The 21,307-nt window shown below is 35.0% G+C and overlaps 1 protein-coding gene across 1 annotated transcript; it reads right to left on the minus strand.

Moving 5' to 3' along the window:
* Positions 1-700: 700 nt before the first annotated feature.
* Positions 701-21,299, minus strand: SLC4A1AP (solute carrier family 4 member 1 adaptor protein). The gene is made up of 14 exons (XM_026681507.2): positions 20,722-21,299; positions 17,497-17,683; positions 15,198-15,320; positions 14,044-14,104; positions 13,505-13,644; positions 12,130-12,290; positions 9,628-9,697; positions 6,891-7,080; positions 6,342-6,453; positions 5,855-6,053; positions 5,000-5,089; positions 3,995-4,050; positions 1,781-1,850; positions 701-998 (listed from the first exon to the last, which is right to left on the minus strand). The coding sequence occupies exons 1-14, from the start codon at positions 21,283-21,285 to the stop codon at positions 949-951; spliced, it is 2,073 nt and encodes a 690-aa protein (XP_026537292.2). The 5' UTR covers positions 21,286-21,299; the 3' UTR covers positions 701-948.
* Positions 21,300-21,307: the final 8 nt, after the last annotated feature.

The raw sequence follows: 21,307 nt of genomic DNA on the forward strand, positions 1-21,307 counted from the left end.
GACTATATTGTATGCCCCTAGCTTGTTTTTTTCCTTTTAAATGCAATTTCTATTCTTTTCTCATATGGAACATGATGCAGCCTAAATGCAGAAATTATGCAGTAAAACCTGGTCTAGACCAAGGATAATTGCCTTTTGGGCAGAAGCCTTGTTTTCTGGCTTATCCAAAAAATTTCAGATATACTATTCAGTACTAATTCATAGTACTTCCATATCTTAGCTTTGACTCTCTTAACTATCCAGTGTTAGATATTTAGCATTCTTTCAGGAACTGCCAAAGATTAACACACTTTCCCACCCACATTAATACTAATCTACAACTGGCCAAGATATGAATGTGTTGGTATTTCACCTTCTTGTAGACAGAAAAAAGAAAAACAATAACAAAGAACCTTTACAGAAAAGACTGCAACAGAAAGGAAGGATAAAAATTAGCCTAAGTTTCAGCAGCTCCACCTGGAGAGGGCAATTGGCAACTGTATTTTGTGGAAATGTATACTTGTACATGGACAGGCAGAAAACATTTTGATAATCAACCCAATCATCAAAGTATTTGAAGTAGCCCTTAGCATACATATTGACTAAATAGAAATCTAAAACTAATTCCTTTACCTCTTTACATCAAGAAATAATTTACTAATTCCTTTACTGCTTTTACATCAAGAAATAATGTTAAAGAAATAAAAACAAGCATTTTAAAAAAAAGTTTTTATAAAACCAACATTGCTATATCTACGTTACCTGTAAATTCTTAATTATCACCACTATATACATTAGGATGAACATTATACACACATTCACTTCTAGGGAAAAACATCCTTAAGTAAGGATCAGGAATCATTAAACAGTGTTTAAGAAAATGAAGAAAAAATTGTTGCTTGTCATTTCAATGGCATATTGTACCAGTTATCACTTGCTGTGCCATACTTCTTTACTTTTCAGGGTAATTTAGTAGCCATATTTAGCATTCAGATGGGTTCGGCCATCACCACTTTGACCTGCTCAACAGAGAGAAAAGAAAATAATATTTTTACAGTTAACATATTTTTTTGCTGTAGTGTTTTAAAAAATAATTTGCATTACTGTTGTTTCAATGATTTTACCTCAATGGCTTTTTAAGTTTGTTCAATATTTTATTTTTTATATACTTTTAGCTTTAAATCCAGGGAATATTTTTTTAATGAGTAGGATAAAATGTTTTTAGCAAATTGATTGATTAGAAATTGATAGGTTAGAAACACAAAAGGTATATGTAGAACTTGCAGGCTATTTGCCATTTTGAGAAATGGAGCTAGGAAACCTAATAAATATGTGTATGTATGTACACTTCTTATAACAGTGTGTGATTACCAAAATCCACTTCATCCTATTATATTCAGAGATGGAACACTGATTTGTCAATACTTTACATAATTCCATTCTGAAGATCAAATAGGAATCTATAGCATAAGCCCCCCCGCACCATTCTGATTGTATATTGTTTATTCTATAGTTCAAATAAGTTAGGATTTTTCTGTATGTGTATGTGTATCTTTGAGTCTGTCTTGCTACTGGCAACTGTCTGGATAAGTCCCTGCAGTTTTCATGGCAAGATTGAAGAATTAGTTTGCCACTGCCTCCTCTACAGGGTTGATAAGAGTTAGTTAGTTCACTTTGGTTAGCCAGTTTACTTTGTGATTAAATGGAACTAGAACACCTGTCTCTAAGTTTTCTTTGGTCATATGTAAACTACATTTTGTCAGCAGCTCATGTTCCACAATTACTCTGAGTGCCCCTTTACCTTCAGGTGGTACCCATACACAGTAATCTGGATCATCTTCTGGATAGTTTGAGGATGATGAATGCTGAATCTGTAGGACAGAAAGTAATTTACTTTTTGTAAACATATGCCAGTATGTACAACATTCATTGCTCCGTGGGCACACCAGGGATTATGCTACAAAAAGGTTCAGAATCTCATTTTTAAAATGAGCGGGAGGCAAAATTTAAATTTAGTGCTGATTAAACAAATCAATAGAATAAATCTATTAAATGTTAAATTTTGCTAATATAATTATTCTGCATAATTTAAATTCTTGTTACTGGTTAACACAGCTATTTACAATGATTCCCATCTCTTTGTAAAGCAGTTGATTCCAAGGTTTAAAAGAAAGTACAGTAACAAACCTACCCCTCCCCCCCACCTCAAAGCACTCTGCCCTGTATAGAGAGATGAATTCAAGTCTTGAATATTTGGCAGTAGCAAAATAAGACAGAGGTAGTGGAATGTTGCTAGCTGGCTGTGTAACCAGTTGGATTTGGGGAAGGAGGGGGAGAATAATAGATTGAATATAACTTGTATATTCTAAAGCAGTGTTTCTCAATCTCAAAAATTTTAAGATGTTGGACTTCAACTCCCAGAATTCCCCATCCAGCTGTGAGAGCTGAAGTCTACATATTTTAAAATTGCTGAGATTGAGAATGAGTGAGCCTGAAGCCAAAATGTAAACTGGAGTATCAAAGTCATATATTTGGCCAGCCATCACACACCTAGAATCAGTGGTGGGATTAATTTTTTTTTACTACTGGTTCTGTGGGCGTGGCTTGGTGGGCGTGGCAGGGGAAGGATATTGTAAAATCTCCAGTCAGAGGTGGTATTTGCCAGTTCTCCGAACTACTCAAAATTTCTGCTACCGGTTCTCCAGAAGTGGTCAACCTGCTGAATACCACCTCTGCCTAGAATTCATTTCCAATTATGATTTGTGGGCAAAGTACTATTTTGTCAGACTGTACTCCGAGACTTGCTTTACTGTGAGGGATTTTGTACCAAATGAGGAAAAATCTAAATAATATGTAGGGTTTTTAAAATTGGGATTTAAATTGAGGAAAACACTAACAATTGTTTAAATAATTGTTTCTACTGGAAGATTCCAGGAAAAGAATACAAAATTTCTCTCAAGACATTTCAAATAAGGTAATTTGTGGACAGACATCACATTGTTATATAGTTTTATTTTTAGTCGATTTTTGCTTTGTGAAGGAGAAAAAAAATGCAGTATCTCCTGACTAATGCAGTACTGGCTAACATTCAGTTAAGCACTACAGCATATTTGTAGAGTAAGATTGACAGCAGATGGTAAAATAGCTGCACATAATTTCTCTATCATTAGCTCTACTGCACTATGATTAGGTGAGATATTTTAATCATTGCTGGTTCAATGCAAACGAAGTATTTGAATTATAATTCTTTTATATAAACTGTTGTAATACTTGTGAGGAAAACTACTATTCCCAATATATCAAGAAGTATCTCCTTTTGACAAGTATAAAAGTTGTCCCTCCAAGAGCAATACGCTACAGGATCAGGCTGAGACAAGGAGACAATTGTATTCAAATTCCTTATCAAGTAATTCTTCTTCTAATTCATAAGGGAACATCTCTCCCCATCAATCCCACCCCTAAATATGTAAAGAGTATTAAGCATCTGTTACCCATAATTATAATCATGATTATCTGGATTGGATTGCACTGCTTCAGACCAAACTGGTTTGCAATCTGGGACTCACAAATCTTGTTCAAGGAACAGTGACAACAGAGGCTATGAGGGCTTTTACCCAGCTCTGGGTTATGCACTGGTTGTGCACTGGATTGAAGTCATGCCTCGTGACTTCTAGACTGGGCTACTGCAATGTGCTCTACAAGAGCCTCCATTTGAAGTGCTTTTGCAGCTAGTGTATAATGGGGTGGTGGGGCAATTTGTGCTGTCTATTTTTTTTTGGCACATAGAGTACCGTGATTTGCACTGGCGAATAGAATACTTCCAGATACAATTCAAACTGCAGGTAGTCTCCTGGTTATGTTGATTGCTGTTGTTTTTTGTGATTCTCAACTGCTGTGCTTTTTATATTTTAAATGTTTTTTTTAAAAAAATATTTTAATGCTGTAAGTTGGACCGCTATATAAATCTATGAAACAAACAAACAAACAAACAAAAAGTTTTGATCTTCCAACTCACCTTAGGTTTACTGCTAACTTTCTGATTCTTTGGTTTTTCTGCTGGCATCTCAGATGCTAGTAAAATAAACAGTTAGAAAAATGAAGTTTATAACACCAGTTCTTAATTTTTTGGTTATTTTCAAAGTAAATAAATCCTTTCAAGACACAGTTGTTAAAATAAAGCACTGTGTCTCATCTGACAAAACAAAGAGTGCTGATATTGCAGAAAAGTTTATATCAGTGGGACTGTCACGCTGCCTTTGTAATATATCTTAGGTGAAGTATTAACATTTCTAATACTTTGTTTGAAATATATTTTCCAACGTTTCTTCCTCTAAATTTATTTTGTTTCAATTGCTGTTATACGTGTATTTTTTAAAATGGTACTATCACTGATAATTATTCTTCTGTTAGGTTTTATATAAAAAAGGTAAAGTAGTTCTTCACCTATATATGTATTCCACTCCTACTGGAAATGTCCAACACTAAAGCACCATTTACTATTGTTTTTTTTCTCTCTTCATTCTTCTGAAAAGGCTCAAGTTTCTAAATTAATGCTTTTACAAGAACTGAACTTTTATAGAAATCAGCTGAACATTCAAAGCTCCAAGATCTCTCTGGATTTGCAGAGTGAGTAAAATTTTCAGCAAGGCTCAGGATGACTGGTTTGAGGCACCTGAATTTTTCTGACAGCCCCTCAGGTCACTGGGAAACATCTTCAAATGGCTGAGATTGATATGCATCAGACATCTGGAGAGGCTGAAAGTTCAGCCCAGGCCTACGGACTGGAAGCTATTCCATTTATTTTCATTCTCAATTTTGCAGTCATTGAATGCAAAATATTGTTTAAAATACTTTCCTTCATTTTGAACTAGAAAAAAGTGACCTTCTTAAGAGCCAACAACTATTTGTCTCACCAGTTGTGAAATATAACTTGTTTCAGTATCAGTGAAATTATAATTTTGTCCTGGTATTCATAACCCATAGATTGTTCAGAAACAAAGCTGGATAAAAAACAGCTTACCTTCTAGTTTTATCTGCAATTCATTCACTGGGGAATTATGAGCTAATGGGCTTGTATGCTTGCTTGAAGACTCAGACTGACAGTTAAGTCCTATAAAAATATAAATATACCCCAGAAATTTAGTTAATTAGGAATAGAAATAGTAACTTCTACACTTTTTCATTCCTTAAAAATAGAGGTTTTATACCACTATTAGGTAATGCTTTTGTATTAAATTTATAATTATGCTATTTTGTAACTACATTGGGTTGATGATACAGAATATAAAATTAAAAATTAAAAATATTCTGGGCAATATGAGAACTGTGCATCTTTCACATAGCCACTGCACTGTGTAGTGCTCAATAAGAATTCTTAGTCCATTTAACACTGTACCAAATGTTGGAGCTGATGGAGCTAAATATTGAGAAATAATGGACTTTGCTGAAAAGAGACTTAGATAATGGAAATGTTGGCTAATACACATGGAAGATGGCAGCCCAGTGAGATGTGCCCCAATGGGCCAGGCACTGCATGGGTGCAATCACTTCACAATGTAGTCACTCTCCAGTGCTGCCACCTGTGCAATGGGTGTCACCAACTTTGTCTTTATAGCTCCCTCTGATTGTGACCACAGAAGAGGAAAGCAGATGTACCTCATGTGTTTTGAACATTTTCCTGAACATCCTTTCTACCCTATTAGCCCATTAAAATTGAAAATTTACTGTATTAAGGAAACCAGAACTAAATAAAATTGCTAATAAAATGACTAAATCTTCTTATTCACTTTATTAAGTTCCAACTAATTAAAATATGTGCAAGTTGAAAGAATATTTAAAAAACAGTATAAATAATTATCATTAAAGAATTCCATACTTTGCCTTCTGGCTGAAGAAGAACTGGAGAGATTCCCTTCTTTAACCATTTCAATCTTTGTGTTCTGTGAGCTTTGATTTACACTGTTGTTCACATCATCTTCCTCCTCCTCCTCCTCCTCTTCTTCCTCCTCTTCTGGCTCCTCATCTTTCATCTTTAATAGGTTTACTGGTATATCTGGACGTTTCATGGGCAGCTTCTATATTGTAAACATAAATTACAGTAAAGGTTGTTTTTCAACTGACATTGACAAATAAGGAAAATTGGAAAAGGTGCATTAAAAACTGACTTTATATGTATGTCTAAGAATAAGAGGTTAATGATCTAATGTTTATTTCAGAAAATATATAGTTCCTATAATAAACATGTCAGATGCAAATTCTGAAACCCAGCAGCAGCTTTTTCCTATACTGTCACAGTATTGTGTACTTGGAAAAGTTTTACAGAGTAAAATTAAAAGCCACTGCCTTTTCTTCTTCTTACTTACCCCTACGGTCCCTGTTTTTAGTCTGAATTTGCTTCCCCCTTTCATGGCACCAAATAGGGGTAAAGTTAGCTTTTTGGGCTTATTTTGAGATTCCAGATCTTGACTCTGAAGCCTATGGAAAATAAATAAATTTTAAAAAATAATATATATATATATATAAAATTAAAGATATTGAAGGACGAAGTTTACTCATACGAATAACCTACATAACTCTACTTGGGCTGACTTCATGCAGTACAGGTTTATATGACTGATAGGAACCCAATGCAGCCAATCAAGCCCAGTTCACACAACAGTGAATTTATTATATCAAGCATGAACTTGTGTGTCTCTTGCAATTGCTCAGGGATTATTACATATTACAATGGTGCCCACACCACCCACAATTAATTCAAACCATAATTTAAATTAAAGCCAGAATATTTTAAGTTCAAATATAACCTGTGTTCTATTATAAGCGCACTGAATGGTTAAAGTACAGTATATTACATTACACATTTAAAATAAAAGGAAAAGTCAAAGTGATTAGTGCTCTGTAATCAGACTCACTGGGACTTCAGCTCTGGCATGGATGCAGGGGTAACAATCTTAATTAATCCTTTCAATCGCTGCTGTTCCTTCCTCAGCTCAAAGGTTCTCAAATGAAGTTTTTTACGTGTCACACTGTCTACGGAACAGCCTGACTTGATTTCTGTCATGAATTCATCCAGTGAATCCTGAGTTGCTGAATGGGACTGTGCTATGGGAAATTATATATTAAAACATATATGTGACAGATTCAAACATATTTGTAAATAAATAGATAATACAGAGAATATCTGCAAAAGCTTAGCGTTTCAATGCATTGTTGTATCCAATTATTCTTATAACAGTTTTTGTGGTAATGTTCTCCCTTCTCCTTTTCATTTAAAGATTAAAACAATATTGATTTATTTAATAAAATTACTATTTTTTAAGCAAAGGAAAGTCTAAAACCAACCTGTCCTATGTAAAAACAAACATTTTATGCTTTGTAAAGTACATGTTTAACTTTAAATCTAATGCAAATAAGCATCTTATGGCTTATATTTCACAAAACTTGCTAAGATAATGGCTAGCTACATCTCCAATTTGATTTATACAAAAACTGAAACAACAAAGTGATAAATTATTTAAGACTGATTCCCAATAATGGATCTCTTAATCTCACAGCCATAGAATTGTACCTTCTTTCAAAAGAAATGTGCTGTAATCCTATTTCTATTTTAAAATATATTTTGAAATATATATCTTTTTATAAAATATATATTTAAAATATATATCTGTAAAAATATGCATATATAGTTATATATAAAAGCAAGCAATATTATTAACTTCAATAATGTTGATGTATTTTGATTTGCATTGTCTTCTATATACTATCCTACTTAAATTTTAAAAAAGTGTTACAAAAATCCAAGAATTCTCACACCAGTAAGAGAACCTTCCTCTCAGAAAATGAGAGAATACTTGCCCTGATTCAGGGGTTGCAGTTTTCTTTGAGAACAGGATTATTTCAAATATTCAACGCCCACACTTAATGTATAGCAGCAGGTCAACATTCTGTCATACAGGCTGTGGAAGTCTGGATGTGGACAAACAGCTCAACCCAAGTAAAAGTGAATGAGTGTAGATTTGGAGGCTATTTAGCCTGGGAAATCATCTTCCTTAGTTCTGGATGGGGCTATGCCAACTCAGGCAGAAGCAATGGGAAATATGTGAGCTGTCCTAGACTCCAGTTATTCCTGGAAGAATCGCTAGTAGCTATGGCTAAGACAGCCTTTACACAAATTCACCTTATGCAACAACTGCACCTCTTCTGGATCAGAGGGTCTTATTCATAATTACCGTATTTATCGGCGTATAACACGCACAGGCGTATAACACGCATCTTCATTTTAAGAGGGAAATTTCACCCCCACTCCCACCCCCCGCGCGCTTCAATCCACAGTGTCCCATTCTGCCTGCCTGCCTACCTGCCTTAGTTTCTGGTTGTTTGGGAGCAGCTTCGCTGAGAATAATAACTATTCGCCTCTTTACTCAGCCGAAGCTGTTCCGATTCAACCATTAACGAAGGCAGGCAGGCAGGCAGAACGGAGCACTGCGGGCGGGCGGGCGGGCGGACGGGGTGGGGGAGAAAGGCGACAGGAAAAGCCCCCCGCTTCTTTGAAGCAGTTTCTTCCTGTGCTGGTGGAGGAGCGAGAGAGCGACTGAGAGAGCTGACCCAGAGAGAAGGACAGGCTTCGTTGCTTCCTCCCTCCCCTTCTTTCATTTGTGTCCTTGATCCCCGATCCCAGCAGCATTCACCGAAGGCTTCTTAACATTATATCGGCGATAACACGCATACATCATTTGCCCCCTATTTTCAGGGGGAAAAAAGTGCGTGTTATACGCCGATAAATACGGTACTTGTGCTAAAGTTAACTGGACTATTCTGGGGCTGCCTTTGAAGACTGTGTGGCAGTGCAAGTAAGAATGTGTTGTAGTTTCTCTTCCTTCTTATACATATTTCAGTCAATTAAGAAGGTGTCAGTCTGAGTCACTTACAAATGTTATCTGATATTCTAAACTTAAAAAGTGCCTTAGTCCTTTTACCTAGATAATGGTTCTTGCATATATTTATCAAGGTCATTTTCCTTATTCTCTACAATCTAGCTCTAATTATCTCTGTCCATTGTATAAGATCTGATTGGGCTGGCATGCTCCACAACCCATTAATGAAACAATCTCACCATGTGAGATCCATGAAGCATGCTTTTTGTTGAAACACTTGACATATGGAACAGATCTTCCTCTACCTTGTGAGCCTTTAGAAAGGTCCTAGAGACCAAAAAATATGACATGATGAAATCAATGATCTTTCTTATCTGGTTAATTATCTTTTTTCCTCTGGTCACTGCTGAGTCGGTTAAGTCTATGAAAATAAACTTATACTATTACACGTTGGTGGCAATAAAAATTATTTCAATGTTTGCACGTTAATCAACCATATTCTACAATTTGACTCTGCATGATGCATAAATGTATTACTGAAGAATGAGTTCAAAACAATTTTATTTATTTATTTAGAAATGTATTTGCCGCCAATCTCATTTCAAAGCAACTCTGGGCAGCTTACAATGTAAAAACAATACTTTCCATGATCTGGCTAATGCCATTTAGGTTTTACTCCAGTTTTAACTGCTTAGGAATCTGTGTAAGACAGCCTGCACTCATATATGCTATATTCCTATGAGATTTTCCCAATTTTAATGGAAACTTGTCTTACTCGTCCTTGAAGATTTCAGCTTCTCTGCTATCTCAGAGAGTTCTCTCTCAGCTGCATGTAGTTTTGCAACCTATAAATAGATAAGATACCATTAGTAAGTCAGACTTCGGTGCTGATTTGTTTTATCTTTCTTTTCAAAACTCATTTTTATGTTGTTCTTCTGCAGTTAAATCTCTCTTACCATACATTTCTTTTTACTATATGTATTTTTACTCTGCTGTCCTGATTTCTCTTGCTTTTACTGTACATTTTTATAATTACTGTAAATCATTTTGAGATATTCAGAATAAGTTGTATGGAAATAGCTTTTCTAAATACATAAAATAAGACAGAAAAATATGCATTATGATGCCATCACATTATTTTCATTAAATAGTGATGAAACCTTTTTGCTCTGAAGTACAAGGCAAATGTATGCATCTATTTAGGCACCATGAAACCTTTTTTTAAAAAACTGAAGTATCTTGGGATATGGTTGACAGCTAATTGTTGATCGATAAAAACAGGTAATTACAAGAAATTACTAAAACAAATACAAAAAGATTTGGTAAAATTGGGGGAAACTTCAAATATCATTGATAGGAATTGCCACTATTAAGATAAATATACTACCCAAGATATTATATCTTTTCCAAACAATTCCAATAAAATTAGGAAAAACCTTTTTTTGAAGAATTAAACAAAACGATTAAAAAAAATTAGTTGTCAAGGGAAAAAGGTTCGGGTAAAACTAAAACTCCTACAGGATAGTAAGGCTAAGGGAGGGTTCGGACTTCCAGATTGGGATCTTTATTATCAGGCCGCAATAACAACATGGATCAAAGATTGGGTAAACTTAAAGAACGAAAGAGTGTTAATATTAGAAGGACATGACCTGCAAATTGGTTGGCACACATTCGTGTGGGAAGGGAAAAATAAATCTCATTCGTATTTCCAAAGGCATCAAATTAGAGACACATTACTAGGGGTATGGGAAAAATTAAAATGAAACCATTACACAAAGATTCCAGTCTGGATGTCAACCATGGAAGCTATGATATATCCGAATGTTTTAGATTTGAACAAGACAGTGAGCTATTAAGAGTTATTAGATGAACAAGGGAAACTAAAATCGAAGCAGGAATTAATGTTACAAGGAATACAAGTAGATTGGTGGCCATGTATACAGATACTATCTAGATACAAAAAAAGATATAGAATACAGGATAAATTCAGATCAATAAGAATTGGATAAAATCTTACAGGGACCAGATAGAAAAATGATTACTAAAATGTGCAATTATTTGTTAAGATATAAACTGGAGGAAGAAACCGTAAAAGAAACAGTGATAATCTGGGCCAAAAACTTTGGACATAGCATAAATTTGGAAGATTGGGAAAACCTATGGAAAATAAATAATAAATTAAATCTATCTGCAACTTATAAGGAGAATTTATATAAAATGTTTTATCACTGGCACCTACCGCCAGCGAGACTCCCAAAAATGTTTCCTAATAACTTGGCAAGCTGTTGGAAATGTGGATATGAGCAGGGCACCTACTATCATATGTGGTGGTCCTGTCCAAAAGCAAAAAAGTATTGGAGGAAAATTAGTAATTGGCTTGAAGAAATCACTAAAGTTAAAATTGAATGGAAACCATAAATATTTCTATTGGCAATTCTAAAACAAAAAATTAGTAAAAAATTATTATATATTATACTTCACATGTTAACAGTGGCAAGGCTCGCCTTCGCCCAAAATTGGAAATGCGAAAATACTCCCCCCGACTTAATGATCATAAAAAAAGTTTTGGTATGTGCAGAAATGGACAGGCTATCATTGGAACTTAAGAACAAAGAGGAATCAGAATATTATGAGATTTGGAATTGTTGGTACAGTTGGCTAGAAGATAGACATGAAATTAATAAAATAAAGTCAAATAAAAAGGTATGACGGAAGCTAGTAACACTATATGTAATTAGATTTGTAATATATAATTAGATGAAACTTTGTATTATACTTTTAAAGTAACAACCGTGAATGAATATTTTACACAATTTTGAGATGTCAGATTGAGTGAACACTCTTTTGCTTAAGTTGCAATGAGCGGAAAGTTTGATTTTACTGCATTAGTATAAATTTGTTTAATAAAGTATTTGTATAATTAAAAAAAGAAACTTTTTTGTTTTAGTTTACCAAGGCAATTTTTAAAGCAATTTCATTAGTAATTCTGCTTTTGTCTATCAACTTTTATGACAATATGGTTTTAGTTTTAAATATCTTAATTCTGTAGCAAGTCAAGAGATTTTGAGGCATGAATGTTATTTGAATAAAATAATTTTATATAATCATATATTCAAAGTAGCTTAAGTTACACAACTTTTCTTAAGAAAAAAAATATCACCTAATGTAGTCACAACCCTAGGCATGAATGATATTTAAATAAAATAATTTTATCACTTGTTTTTCTAACAGCAAGGCCAACAAAGCTGGATGCATCACTGGCTCAATTTGCTCTTACCAATGAATCGTATGTTTCTGGCTTTTCATCTATCTTTCCAGCTTTCTTCATTCTGTTGAGTCGTTTCTGTTCAATAACTCCTGTCCGATCAAGGAATATGTCATCATCACTATCGTAGAAGTCTTCTTCTTCCCAATTTTTTGCTTTTCTTTTCCGGGACACTAAGGGAAAAAGTATTTATATTTTTATTTACTTATTAATTTTTACACTGTCTATCTCACCTGCATGACTCTGGATAGTTTACAAATAATCTACAGATAAATTTGCAAATAAGATATTGACAACAGAAACAAAATATGAGCAAATGGAAGTCAGTAATCCACACATATTATCATATGATTTCACACAATTTTTTAAAAAAGCATGCCATATAAGATCACATATTTGTGAGGAAAATAACAAATATAAGCAATATATTATGAGGATTGAATGACTCTAATGTTGTAAATTGCCAAAAGATGGCAGTGCTAATATACTTGAAGTTCTAAAAGTGGCTCCTAAACTTTTTGTCATCACACTTCCTTTTAGTGTAAATTTAATGTACACACCTCCCATAAACCTCCAAACAACAAAATGTACAGCAATGAACAATGAAAACAATACAATGAAACTTTGAATAAGGAGGATTGTTACAATGTGCAACTAAAAAGTTATTCACATCTTCCCTGATCTGTCTATAAATCCTCAAGGGAGCTACACCTCAGTTTGGAAAAACCACATTCCAACATGTTGTTTGACATTTGTTTTTCCACTTCAGTAGGCTGTAAAATGGTATGAAAAAAGGCTGTGGTGCTATTGTTTGTGAAATGGAAGTTTGCAGTCACTTGTCACTATGCATTAATTACTTTCTGATTGTTGAAGGATCCTTCCAACTGAAATTCACACAGAACACACGTTTATGGCAATGGCTGTGTTAATACAAGTCACCCAAGAAGCAAACAACTGTCAGGACCTTGCTGAAAAAACAAAGTTTTAAAAAGCTTGTCCTTTGCTGGCAAATGTGGTGATTATATGAAGAAATAAAATATTGTACAGGTAACAAAAGAGCTGATTCAAGGATTATTTTCCTATTTCATTTACTACAATATCCATATTTAAACTGCAATTAGTGACGCAGAAGGCTTATTTTTCTATCAAACCTCGTTTAGAGCTTCTTATCAAATGGTGAGGTAAAAAACCTTTTTAAACAGTAACTACATTCAGACTGATGATGTTATGTCCGCAAGAAAACAATGATGCTCAAAGAGCACCAAGACTCCAAAGTAAACTACATTTAATCATAATGCAAGTACTATAGGCATAAATTTAAGTTCTTGATAACGAGACAGCTTCATGAAGATTTCTGCTGAGAAAAAAATCTGGCCACATAACTTACCTGCCTCTTGTCGCAACACACCCCTAGCATCCAATATTCTGCAGGCTTCCAATGAACACTGGATCATTGCTTCTTTTTTCTTCCCTGAATGAATAGCTTCTGCCACAAGCTGTTTCCCTGAGGCATCATCTATAGGCAACCTATCCAATTTAATGGGGTGAAAGTATAAAGCAAAACCAACAATTCAGTCAAGCCCTTTGATTTGTTTTTAAATCAAACATTTTAAATTTGGTGTAAGCAAAGTGTTTTCCTGTTATTTTAAAGGTAAGGTGTTTAATTATTTCATATTAGCTTTCCATTCTAGATATACTAATAAAAATCTCAGTGGCATAGATGTAATAGACAAATGAAAAAAAAAATAGGACCCCCCCAACCAATTAACACCAGCCAGAAAACAAACAAAATAAACTACCAACCCCCACACCTGCCCCCCAAAACCAGTATTAGATATCAATCCATATTTAGAAATAAGACATAAAATCTTTTGCAGCCTAATTGAATGAATATACACAAAATTGCTGCATAACATACATACATACTTCACCCTACAAAGCCATGTGCCTGTTCCATGCGAATCAAATTCATATTCCAATTCTTCACCTAGATAAAAAGGGAAAAGGGAATCAAATTACTGATTTTTAAAGACAGCATTTTAATGTTTATATTAATCAATATTTTATTACTGTTGTAAACTTGTTAATTTAATTAAATGGATAAAATCATATTGGAACTTCCAAATTGATGGAAACATTAATCATTTGAAGTCTTTTAGTAGTTAGATGGTTGTTAAATGCCACTTGCTCTGCATAAAATTTCACCTGAAATTAATTTTAATCTGGATTCGTTTATCAATTAATACATCTAACACTATGCAAGCAATTTCTTCTTGCTCTCATTTGCTCCTTAGGTCTTCAGTATCACCAATATGCAGATGACACCCACTTTACTAATTTGGTCCACACAGATATCTGTATCAAGTAATGCTGGATGTGACATTATTTGGCAAATGACCGAAAACATGATCTGCTATAATACTAATGACATGTTTTTAAGTAAGTAGAAATGCAGCTTTGGGGAGCTCCATATGCTTTCACAAAAAGTGTTCCTTAATTCAACCTTGCTCTTAGATTGTTAGTGTACCTTCATACAACTTGTTAATTAATCAGCTGCATCATTTCTTGACAACCACAAACTTGATTACTATTAAATTTCCTAACAATCTAATTAGACAACTGCAATACATTTCATAATAATTGCTTCTAAAAAGAAGTTAATAACAGCAAGTACATGTAAGTGTGGCTATTATATTATATTAAACTATTATATTAAACAGTGGAAACAATTTATTTCTCAGGCTAGTTAAAAGAAAAAAAAAAACAGAAGAATTTGGGGATTTAAAAACTCAGCCTTGTTTCCCTTCAAGTGGGAGGGGGGAGAGGCAGGCTTCCAACAGAGGATGGATAGTGTGTTGTCTGAAATGCTTTAGAAGATCTTGCACTAAGCAATGAGGCTGGATCAGATGACCTGTAAGACCCTTTTCAACTCTACTAGCCTATAGAGATTCAACATATGTCACTGGTTCTGTAGTTATTGTGTTTCAATAAAGTAGCTTTATTGAAAGATCCATCTAGGCAAAGCAGAATGAAATCAGTTCTGGGATTTTCCCACTATAAATTTGTCAAGTTTGACACACCTTCTCTATCAAAAAACCCTTGCAATGCTTTTTTGGGATCTTTCAAATAAAAGGCTTCTTGATCCTCTTGAAACTCAATAGCAATTGGATTTTCTTCACCCTCTTCTTCCTCTGCATCTTCCCCTGAAAAATAAATGCAGGTAGCATTAGGCATCAGAGATGACTCACAAGATAATAAGAACATTAAACTTGACCTAACCTCGCATGGCTACCAATTTATTCTCAGAACTGCTAATCAGATGCTTATGAGAAATCAAAAATGAGATGTGTTCTACTACATCACATGCTCTTCAGAAATTTTCAGAAATATATTGCTTTCAACATAGGAGAAATTATTGCCATGATTCGTAACCACTGCAACTTTTCATTTCATACATTTATCTAGTCCCATGTTGATAATCAGTCATATTTTCCAGAAACAAATTCCAAATATTAAATATGTATGTTGTAAAGTAGTACTTTTATTCCCATCATATAGCTTCATTTAAGGATGTTGTGTTCCAGGACAAGAAAGGGGAATAATAACTTTTCTCTGACCCTGTGTAAATCATATTACTTGATATTTTTCATGGGCTGAATGTTGTAACATATTAGTCATAGAAAATTGATCCAGCTGGCGTTTTCAGCATCTAAAAGGTTTTCATTGTAAGAGGTTTTCATTGTAAAAACTTTTCTTCTTAATGTGTTTACCAGTAATATTTTTGCACAATAGTATGAGCAAGGGGAACCTTTACATTTACCTTTTTATGTAGTCAGCATCAGGGACTGACTGCATTATAACATTGACAATTTTGTTATCGATTCACTTTCTTAATAATTCCTTACATAGTATCTGATTTATTATGCATTGCTTTTTCCAACTATGAAAAAGTTGCTTTTCATAACCCTGAGAACATTTTGTTATGGGTCATCAACTATTAGGAGTGTTTGCTTCAGTGTGTGAATGCAGTTGCTTTCAGCGTGTGAATGCAGTTGCTTTCACAGAACCATATTTGCCACTTTACTGCTCAACTTTAGTTATTTTAATTTGGAAAGTTTGCTTTCTCTTCCTCCCTGCTGTAGCCATCTAAAATATTTATTGATATCATTTCACAAACTATTTCAAATATAATTCATTTAGATAATTAAAAAGTATTAATTCTATTACAAGGGTTTAATGATCCCATTGTTGAAATTTCTCCATTGTGAGATCATCTTTTATTCCTAGTCTCTTCTTTCCTTTAGTTAATTAATGAGGTGTAAATAAAGAAACTTTTCTCTTAGCACATTACTGATTACTTTGTTTATAGTACACAAGCACCTACAGTACTTTTTAACATTGTAAAACATCTCCAGAAGAAAAAGAAAAACAGTATTTTTTATTATGAGTTAAAAAAAAAAACACCTTTCACTCCTGTACTGGGTTTAATGGAAAGACACAAGATCAGTTTCAGATTTCCCAAAATTTTGCCATTACAAATTGAATGATCTATCACCATAGGGCTCCAGAGAAGAGAATTTACTTCAAGGACAGATGACTCAAGTACTTGACCCAGTAAAGTTTTAGAAAAGTATTTCAAATAAATTCAGTCAAATAAATTTATAAATATTTGAACATAACAAATTTATCTAAGTAAATCTATTTTAGAAAAAATACATCTCTTTACAATAGATTTTTGTTACAATAATAATTTATATTTGGAAGATAAGATGGTATAATCTTAGCTTACATATGAAGCCTGAAATATGAGTAACTTAACAAATTTATCTATCTTAAATGGTCCATTTTCTTCTTAGCATGGTTTCTACAGATCATCAAGTGAAATCCATTATAAGCCTTGATAAAGAAATGTTACTTAATTGACTGCATACAATCTATGATATGCTCAATTTACATCTAGTACGATAATTTTAAATAGATTTAATATTAACTTTTTGCTTCAGTGGATGATTTAGAATATTGCGAAATATAAAGATGACAACAAACCGGAGATATAAATGTGGATTCTCTGAATATAAAGCACTTGCTCATACATGCCTGGATCATTTCCCTAGAACTAAATATAATGCATGTATCTAGACATTTTCTCTTAGCACATTACTGGTAAACACAGCCTATATTAGATTATTTCAATCACAACATTTCATACAAAGAATTTGTAAAAGAACTTAAAGTAGAATATGGCTGAGGAAAGTGGTAAATAGGTCTAAAGCCAGAAGCAAATTGCACCTGCAAAGTGACACAGCAAATCAATGCAAAATAAGTTCTATGAAAACATATCATTGAAGATTCTGGAAACAAAATATTATATAATCTTACCCATTCCCCAGGAACAGCTTAAATCATTCCGACTATTTTCACTTTTCTTTATTTCAATTTCCTTTTGTTCCTCATCAGAATCGTCACCCAGCATTGTTTTTTCTAACTTGGCCTGTTGCTGCTTACGCAGTTCTTTCAACTGTGTTACAGTAAGTTCTGATTCCGGCTCTTGATCCTCCTCTGGGCCCTGGAGATTAAAGTTATGAATTTAAAATAGCAATAGCATTAGCACTTATATACCATTTCACAGTGCTTTCCAGCCCTCTCTAAGCAGTTTACAGAGACAGCATATTGCCCCCAACAATCTGGGTCCTCATTTTACTGACCTTGGAAGGATGGAAGTCTGAGTCAATCTTGAGCAGGTGAGACTCAAACTACCAAACTGGCAGCCGGCAATCAGCAGAATTAGATGCAGTACTGCATTCTAACCACTGTGCTACTCTTAAAAACTATATGCTAAGAATACCCACCCACCCACAAATAAATAAATCTGGCCAGGATAACACCAGAAAAAACAGCATCTTATTTATTCTAATTACCCACATTCATTCTAAAGTTTCCACAACATTTTCTTAAGGCAGTGAAAACAAATGTGGTTGCAACACTGGAAAAAGTCTGATACAAATTGAAAATGAGAATAATGAAAACTATCAAATGAGCTTTGTAACATGCAAATAGCATATTCAATCAGCATATTCATTCTAACATTAAAAATGTAATCTTTCCATATTTTCTGCTTTTTGACATTGCTCACGAGAGGATTTTGCACTGTTTAAACTGTATATTTATGTATAATAGCACAAGACTTGGATCTCCTCCCAAAATATAAAAATAAGTGAAATCTAAAATAATTAAAAATAATAAACTCATAAATTGAAAAAACAAACAAACTCAAAGGGCAGATTCAATGAATCACTAGGTCTTTTTCTGCCATCAGCTTTCCATGTTTTGATTTTCTTTAAAAATATGTAATAAAAAAACCTATCTAGCCATTTCTCATATTCAATACAAATCTTCAAGGAAAATAGGCACTCTTCAAAATATAAAATCTATTGTAATACACTGTAATGTACTGAATATACTGTACTATATTCTGTATTGCATATAATATACTGTACTGTATGTTCCACAACCCACAACATAGACAACCACTTTGGTATTTCTTATTTTGCTTATTTATTTATTTATTTATTTATTTATTTATTTATTTATTTATTTATTTGATTTGATTTGCCAATTGTTTACAAGATAATAAGTATAAGTGTATACATAGTTGTGAATACATGAAATGGGTACATATAAGAAAAATAAAAGAATAAGAGAAACAATAGGACAGGGACGGTAGGCACGTTGGTGCGCTTATGCACGCCCCCTACAGACCTCTTAGGAAAGGGGTGAGGTCAATAGTAGACAGTCTAAGGTTAAAGTTTTTGGGGTTTGGGGAAGAGACTACAGAGTCGGGTAGAGTATTCCAGACATTGACCACTCTATTGCTGAAGTCGTATTTCCTGCAATCAAGTTTGGTGCGGTTTACTTTGAGTTTGTATCTATTGTGTGCTCTTGTGTTGTTATGGTTGAAGCTGAAGTATTCATTGACAGGTAGGACATTGCAATGTATGATTTTATATACCATGCTTAAGTCAGACCGAAGACGGCGTAATTCAAGGTTTTCTAGTTCTAGAATTTCAAGTCTGGTGGCATAAGGTATTCTACAACGAGTAGAAGAGTGGAGAACTCTTCTTGTGAAATATTTCTGGACTTTCTCAATTGTGCTAATATCAGATACGTAATGAGGGTTCCAGACTGATGAACTGTATTCGAGTATTGGTCTAGCAAATGTTTTGTATGCTCTGGTTAGTAGTGTGATATTACCAGAGAAAAAGCTACGTGAGGATTAGGTTAACAACTCTTAATGCCTTTTTGGCTATGTAGTTGCAGTGGGCTCTAGCACTTAGATCATTAGAGGTGAGTATTCCAAGGTCCTTTACAGAGCTTGGGTCATCAACAAGATCTTGACTATTCAGCTTGTATTTTATTTTCTGATTTTTTTGCCAATATGTAAGACAGAGCATTTATTTGTTGAGATTTGAAGTTGCCATTTGTTTGACCATTCAGATACATAGTCAAGATCTTTTTGTAGGGTAGCAGTATTGTCTGTGGTATTGAACAGCTTTACATCATCAGCGAAGAGAACGCAATTGCTCTTAATATGATCACAGAGGTCGTTTATGTAGAGTATGAAGAGAGTTGGTCCTAGAACACTGCCCTGGGGGACACCACTATTGACAGGTACTGGATTTGATAGGACGCTCCCGATTTTGACCATTTGTTGTCTGTTTGACAGGAATGCTTCTATCCAGTTATTCAGTTGTCCAGAGATACCATAGGATTTTATTTTTAGGAGTAGTTTGTCGTGTACCACTGAATCAAAGGCTTTACAGAAGTCTATGTAGATTGCGTCTATTGCTTTGCCCTGGTCGAGTTGTGTCGCCCATATGTTTTTGCAGTGTAAGAGTTGCAGATTACAGGATAGTTTTTTTCTGAAACCAAATTGTTTATTGGAGAGTTCTTCCAATTGCCTGATAGTACAGATACTATAAAAAGCCAGTCTGGTATAGTGGTGAAGGCACCAGTCTAGAAAGCAGGAAACTCTGAATGCTTGTCCTCCCTTAAGCACAAAGCCAATTGGGTGACTTGGGCCAGTCATTCTCTCTCAGCCCTAATAAGCAGGCAATGGCAAACCAAAATACTTTGCCAAGAAAACTGCAGGAGCTTGTCCAGGAAGTTGCCAGGAGTCAACACTGACTTGAAGGCACCGGAACAAAACAAAAGCAAAAACCAACCCCTCCTCCCCAAAGCAAAAGACATCTATATTACATCCCAATATTGGGCATGGATAGAATCAAATGTCAAATACCTTATTACCTTTGGAAGTCACACATCATAAAGGCAAAATAAATGCAGAAGAAAAAAACGTAGCTCATATAAACAAAAAATGGCAAAGCATCAATTTCAAAATAATACAGACATGGAAACCTGCCTCCGAACTGCTTCTAGAACCAAAAAGACTAGTTTACAGGGATAAATTTAGGAACAGCTATCAAATCCTGGGCAATATTTCCCCTGGATACATCCCCCCCCCCTTTAATAAGAAGGAACAATATTTGAGTTACCTGCATAGATTCCTGTTGCCCAGATGTTGTGCAGTTTCTGCACTTCACTCACCTGCAAGATGAAGAGGCGGCTGCTGCCCCCGAAACGCAAGACGTGACCCACCCGCACGCGACAGTAGGTGCGGGGAGGGACCCTCGCTTTGTTGAGGAAGGTGCCGTGGGCGCTATTCAGGTCGTAGACATAAAGGCCGGGTTCGGGGGTCTCCGAGGCCAGGGGCTCTTCTTCCCCTTCCGCGGAGCTCCGTGGCGGCCGGCACTGAAGCACGGCGTGGTGCCGCGACACGCACGGATGAGCCAAGGAGAGGTCGCAGCCCGGCGCGCGGCCTACCAGGAGCCGGCTCCGACCGGCGAAGCTAACGCGGTCCAGCACCGCGCCGCCTTTTACCGTCTCCAGGCTGTAGCAGGAGGATTCCTCTTCGGAGGGGCAACCTCCCCACGGCGGCTCCTCATACTCGGGAAGGAAAAGGGGACAAGGACCCACCTCAGGGCCGTGGGGGCGCTTAGGAGCCTCCCGCTCAGCTGCCTTTCCTCGAGCTAGAGAAAGAGGCAACGGAGGGGGCAAAATCGGCTTCTTAAAATCCTCCGCAACATTACTCTCTTCTGTGGGAGCCGCCATCTTAGCAGGTCCGCTTCTCTAA

Source organism: Notechis scutatus, chromosome 1 (assembly GCF_049901735.1).
Source record: "Notechis scutatus isolate UNSWTSFEM ecotype Mainland chromosome 1, rNotScu1.2, whole genome shotgun sequence".
Taxonomy (NCBI): Eukaryota; Metazoa; Chordata; class Lepidosauria; order Squamata; family Elapidae; genus Notechis; species Notechis scutatus.

What these genes read in the sequence shown, in the direction of transcription:
- SLC4A1AP (XM_026681507.2), bottom strand. Translation starts at nt 21,285, where the DNA reads ATGGCGGCTCCCACAGAAGAGAGTAATGTTGCGGAGGATTTTAAGAAG. An exon ending in GCCGCCTCTTCATCTTGCAG is followed by an intron (nt 17,684 to 20,721) that starts GTGAGTGAAGTG and finishes TTTAATCTCCAG; the next exon opens with GGCCCAGAGGAGGATCAAGA. An exon ending in TGTATGGGTACCACCTGAAG is followed by an intron (nt 999 to 1,780) that starts GTAAAGGGGCAC and finishes TCTGTTGAGCAG; the next exon opens with GTCAAAGTGGTGATGGCCGA.